The following is a 6,234-nucleotide window of genomic DNA, read 5'->3' on the forward strand; positions in this document are numbered from 1 at the left end:
GTTTTGAAGATAACTACCCAAGTTATACGGTATAACCTGGGTTGGGAAAGTTTACGCTTTCACGATACATAAACCCAAAGATTTCCACTTTTTGGATAAAAATGCGAATTTTGCTTGTCTTTTCCCTAATCCGTACAGCATAATAATTTATCTACCCAAGTTATAGCATATTTGATAAGGTGTTGTCACAGTTAATGTACATGTGAAGTATGAAAGCATTATACCTTCTCAGTGTCAGACTTACAGATAAAGTCGAATGAGGTTTAATGTCCCATCGCTTTTGTGAGAGCAGTGGCAATAACAATCTCAAAAAAGATAGCGGATTTGAAAGACCTAATTCTAATTAAATTGAGGAAACAAAAACAAATTATTCAATGAAAATAAACAATAAAGGAAATATTTCAGCATATTTTATTTCGCTTCTTGGATTTGAATAGTACCTTTACAAAATATAGATTTCCAAAATGCAAGAAGTTTAATCTTATTTGAAATTTTTTACAAAAACCTATGACGTCACAGAAGGATGGAAATACTTTTTTTAAAAGTGAACGATTGCCAAACATAAAGACAAGGATTTTTAAGAGTACATGAAACCAATGCCTAACTGGTTGAAGCAAATATATAGCTATCCAATTAAATATCCCCATACAAGGATCTGAAAATTATAGAAGTACGTAACAACGTTATAACAATTCATGATCCAAGGATAAATTGCGATCACTACTTTAAGTTGTCTGAATTTATTACCATTCACCAGGGTAACAATGATTTTTAAGAGAGGAATTTGAATGAAGATCTTCAGTCTTTTTTAATTTCATGATTTGTAAAATCGATATCAAAGATTTCATGTCTCATTTAATGTTAGTCATATTTGCTGTTTTTAGATTCAAGTGTAGCATAATAAGAAAATTCATCAGGATCCATGACAAATCCACAGTCTTCTTCGGAAAGCATAGTTCTAATTGTATCTCGCCTCAGCTCCACGGAAAGATCATCCTTTTTGAGAAGGAGCTTCACTTTTTGCAAGTTTTTGCTAGACACAAGAAATTGTTTTAAAGCTATGATTGACATTTTTGGACAAGCAGATAATGAGAGAAACTCCAAACTCCTTTCCACCAGACAAGCCAAGGAAGCGTTCGTCAACTTTGTGATACCTTCCAAGTCCAATTCCTTCAGCAATGTTAGGTGTCTGGCCAGAGCAATGATGCTCGTATCAGATAATTTGTTGTTGTCTGTTAGATTGAGGTTTCTTATTTCTGGACAATATTTGCAAAGCTTTAAAATATCAGAATCACAAATTCTCTTACATGCGGACAAATCTAGATTTTGTATCCAGGAATGGTCGAATGGAATTTGCAATAGATCAATTGTTTTGCAGGCTTTCAATACATTGCAGTCATCTAGAATGTTTGATTGCGATGTGGTTTGATTTTCTAAATTTCCATTTCTTTGACTCTTTTGCTTGACCATTTCATCTGTTAACCCGTACATAATTTTGATTTCGTTTTGACCTTGAATAACTCTAGGACAGCACTTTGATTCGCTGTATGTTTTCCCAGATCTGAAGGCTTCATAACAATCACATTTATTGTCCTCTGCTGCAATATTTTGATGCAGAGTAGAGATTGGAATTTCCGGAAAACGTTGACTATTACAAAGAACAACTTTCTCAACAAATGGACAACTGTACATCTGAACTTCCTGAATTCTTAAACAATTCATAACCAAACAACTAAATCCAAATCCTGTAACATGACGACAGTGACAAAGATTGACAAAGCAAAGCCCGTGGCAATGCCGAGACAGTTCCATGATTCCATAGTCTGTGATTCCTAAACATCCCTCAAAATCAACCTTCTTCAGTTGAACACATCCCCGTGAAAGAGCAATAATTCCTTCGTCGGTAACTGCTGATTCATCCGAGTAACGTATGCTTAGTTCTTGGAGGTTTCTACAAATGGACAAATATTCCAGAGCTTTGTTGTTTAGGAAAGTATTTTCCCAATGGTCCAAAATGAAGGTCAGATCTCTATCATCAAATTTTCGCTCAGCTGCGGCAAACTTGTTCAAAAGAGGGCAATTTTTGCCTATGTACTCGTAAATCTCCTCTGTGATGTTCTCACAATCCAAAAGAGTAAGCTTTTTTAACTTCTTGCTTGAACATGCTGCGACAAATAAGTTTTTCATTTCATTTGTATCCCTGTCAAAACTATCTAAAGACAATTCTTCAAGCATCGGCAATGACGATTTGAGATCTAATTCGTCTGTTCCGTGCGTTTTACAAGCACTTATTTTTAAGATCCGTAAGTTTTGACACTTCTCAAATATTGTATTAATTGTGCGCCCACTTGTTCTCCGCACAGAAGCGTTTAAACTTTCTAACTCGGGATGTTCGCTCACCAAATCCTGCAATTCAACATCCCTGTTTTGTCGGTTCCAAACAATATTGGAATCTTCAAACCTTGGAAAGTCATCCGTATTCTGATCTTCGACGACTGTTAGTTTTACCAGCTTCGGTAAAGGTCGTATTGGAGGCAAATAAGAACAGAGTTCTGAGAAAAGGCTCCTAGCCCAGAAAATAATTGTTACATGTGGATATTTTTCAAGCAGTTTACGGAAACAGGTCGGAGATAAATTTGTATCAACAGTATAAATCGCTTTCAAATTCGGACAGAGAATGTCTTCTCTGAGAAATAAGAGAGGTCCGTTATATTCTTCATACATATCCATGATATGCTTCGACTGAAATGGCGATGGGTCACAGAACCTTTTCAAATAAAACTTTTCAATGTTTGAGGCAAGATATTCATCAGGTTCCTCTCCGTTTATATCTGAGTACTTCAATTCATTAATGTGTCTTGCTATCACGCGGACACGCTGTATGTATCCTTGTTCGTCTTTGGCCTCTTTCACCCATTTCAAAAGTCCACGTGTATTCCAAAAACATTTCCGGTCACCCAAATCTCGCCAGTGAGTACACACAGCTTTAACGTTCTTTACGATGTCATAAAATGACAGAAAGGAAAATATTATCACAAGAAGTTCATCTGGTAGGTCAGATATCCCTGTAGGCATTGTAACTGAAATAAGAAAATTAGTATTTTTAAAAGATTAATCTGGATCATTTCTTTATTATTATTAATAGAACATTTTAGTTATCGACAATCGCAGAAACTACTTGTAAGTACTGAAAACTAAATTCAGAATATAAAATTGACCAGACAACAAGGGCCCTGCAGTGGAGAATAGAAAGCATCTTTAAAAAAGTTCAATGAAATTTAAAAATATAAGAAGAAATTTATCTACTGTCAACCGTTCAAAAGTTATAAGTAAGGCTTCAGTTTGGTAAAATGTAAATTGATTTCAATTGAATTGTAAATTTTTCAAGTGTGTCAAACTGCAAGGTCAATAGGTCAAATATATTGATACTCATAGAAATAACGTGTCTTACGAAATATACCTTCGTGTTAAATATGAAAGTCCTAGCTCAAACCATTCAAAAGTTATAGGGCAAGGTTAAAGGTTTTTTTTTTGACAAACAGACCTGTTGATAAGCATAAAATCAAACATACGGACAGGTCAAAATTGCCCCTATCTTCGACTACAGCGACATATAACGAATATCAATATCACTTTAGACTAAGACACTCTTGTCAATACATCCTAAACAGTTCTTGCGTATACGCATTTTTCTTGAAAAGTTAAAAATTGTTTTTACACGTTTTACATTTTAAATTTCTTTCTTAATGAGTTTTTTTTCAAATTTTTATGGACGCCCACGTGGCGCAGTGGTTAGAGCGTAAGGAGTTCATAATTTTTGCCGCGGGTTCGAATCCCACTGTGGGACGTTGAGACCGGTTTTTCCGATGAGACCGTATAAGGTTCCCTGTCGCAGTAGGTGCGGACACGAAAAAGATTCTTCCCTGCTCAATGGCACTGAGTGCCGAATATAGGATAAAATTTGCAGCTCTCCAAGTGGTGGCGTCTCAATATGAGTGAAAAATTCTCGAGGGGGACGTTAAACAATACATCATTAATCAATCAAATTTTTATGACCTAATGCGAGTGTCGATGCTACTTTTTTGGTATTTGCAAAGATATATAAAATTTTATATGTGTCTCTGCTAGATTAGAAAGCAATTTACAAAGTTCTTTCTCTAGAATATGATGTACAATTTAATATTTTTTTTTTATTTAAATGGACATGGAGATATGATTCACATTAAATTACTTTAAGGGTTTTGGACTACGTGTTCATCAATTCTGGTGCATTGTACTGCATCATTTAAATGACTGTTGATTCAGTTGATACTTTATCAAACTTTTTGAAACTTCATAAACTTTTTAAGTCTTGTTAAAAAAAAATAAAAAACGTTCTTTCGATACTAATTACGTTGAAAATGCTACTGTCGACCGACATTTTAAACAAAATTTATATGACATATCGATTGCACCAAATGCACCCCCTTTCAAACTGCCTCACATACATATTTATCCTGCCTCTGATAAAAAGCGTGAAATTTCATTGGCCGAGAGCAATACTGCATGAAACGATGTTATGCTGTCTACCCACCTCACATTGCTAATGTGCCCCCTCCACGTGACCTACCCATCATATATTAAAAATTTACCAACCACACATCATCAATATACTGCTTTCACGTGACCCGCATGGAGCTTCATAACTGACGTCACAATGCGTCTGACGACAACGTACAATGGATGTAGAACGTCTTGCTTGGACGTTCAGTGAATGCGGTTTATTGATACTATCAATATTTAATCTTTTAGTGAACCATCGGCAGGATAAATTCGTTATGTAGACACTTAGAGGGGTAATACGGATTCATACAGGGTGTGAAAAAATGCATATTGGGCTCGGCTTACGCCTCGCCCAATATGGATTTTTTTCACGGACCCCACATATTTCCGTATTACCCCTCTAAGTGTCTACATAACTAATAGTATACATTTTTCATAGAATCGATTAGTGTCATGTTTTGCCTTCCTTATTCTTTGGGTCGATATTTGTTTGAGCGGGAGAAATCACTTCCATAAACTTCAGAATAAGTATATTTTAAGTAAAACAATACATATTTGGAGTTTAAATTGAGAAGAATGAATTATAAAATGTAAAGATCATTTAAATTACTTACCAGTTTAATAAGTAAATATAAACGCCCAGCAAATATGCTCTTCTGAACCGTCGCAAAAATCCAACAAGCTTTCGTGGTCAAGAAAGGTGAATAAAATATATATGGTGAACTGGTGCAGCTAAAATTAAATGTTTAATGACTGTACTTATTCACCCCCATTCCCGTGATGATATCAGTTTTTAAATGTTCATTTGATAGACCAATATCCAAAAATGATGTTTAATATTGTTTATAAACTCTGCATCTTATATCATCTTAATCATCCTCGCAGTGCCAGGGGTCATGAGTCAGCACGTTGCCGTTGGTCCAAAGGCAACGTGTTGACTGAGGACCCCTGGCATTGCGAGGATCCATGTTTATAATGTTATCAGTTGTACATAAGGATCGTAGACAACCGATTTTATTGCGCTTAGGGAAGCACTATATACGTAATAAAAATGTTTTGGACATAACTGCATGTTATATCTTTTGAAGATGTACATATCACTTATACATTGAAATAAAGCTTACAATAAAAGTGATAATTTTCTTAATGAATTGATTCAACATATGTCACGGCCACATTGATTTTTTATAGAGCAGTACACAAACTATTAAACATATTTGTTTTTAAGGTCTTTCAGTTGTGAAAAGCATACGCAGGACCCAAACCAATCTACAACATCAGCAACCTCGATTATATACTCGTATATGTACATGTAAATAAATCAGGAGTTGTGTTTTTTTTTGTCTTGTCTTGTCTGGTTCAATTTAAAATTGTTTTTAAAAAATTGAAGCAGACAAGACAATTTTTTTTAAAAGGAAGGTCTAGGAGGATATGGAACAATAACACAGATTTAAGGTTTATATTAAATCAAATTTTTGTGGAGAATGTCATGGCTTATATGTACATGTTACCAATGCATTTTCAGTCTGATAAACATGCATTTGAAAAAAAACTTCTAAAATCTTTTTTTTTAAATCTGAAAATTTAAAAAAAAAAAAAATACGAATTTAGTGCGATCTTGATTGTCAAAATATTTGCACCTTCAAGAACTAATATTTTTTATTTGAAAAATTAAAGAAATCCTAGTTTTCA

At 34.5% G+C, this 6,234-nt stretch overlaps 1 protein-coding gene across 1 annotated transcript; it reads right to left on the reverse strand.

The window, feature by feature from the left end:
* Window positions 1-435: 435 nt before the first annotated feature.
* LOC134268626 (uncharacterized) lies at window positions 436-5,328 on the reverse strand. The gene is made up of 2 exons (XM_062750882.1): window positions 5,157-5,328; window positions 436-3,080 (listed from the first exon to the last, which is right to left on the reverse strand). The coding sequence occupies exon 2, from the start codon at window positions 3,073-3,075 to the stop codon at window positions 862-864; it is 2,214 nt and encodes a 737-aa protein (XP_062606866.1). The 5' UTR covers window positions 3,076-3,080; window positions 5,157-5,328; the 3' UTR covers window positions 436-861.
* Between the last annotated feature and the right edge of the window lie 906 nt (window positions 5,329-6,234).

The sequence above is a fragment of the Saccostrea cucullata genome, unplaced genomic scaffold (assembly GCF_032062105.1).
Source record: "Saccostrea cucullata isolate Sc308-1 unplaced genomic scaffold, CSIRO_AGI_Scuc_v1 ctg9142, whole genome shotgun sequence".
Taxonomy (NCBI): Eukaryota; Metazoa; Mollusca; class Bivalvia; order Ostreida; family Ostreidae; genus Saccostrea; species Saccostrea cuccullata.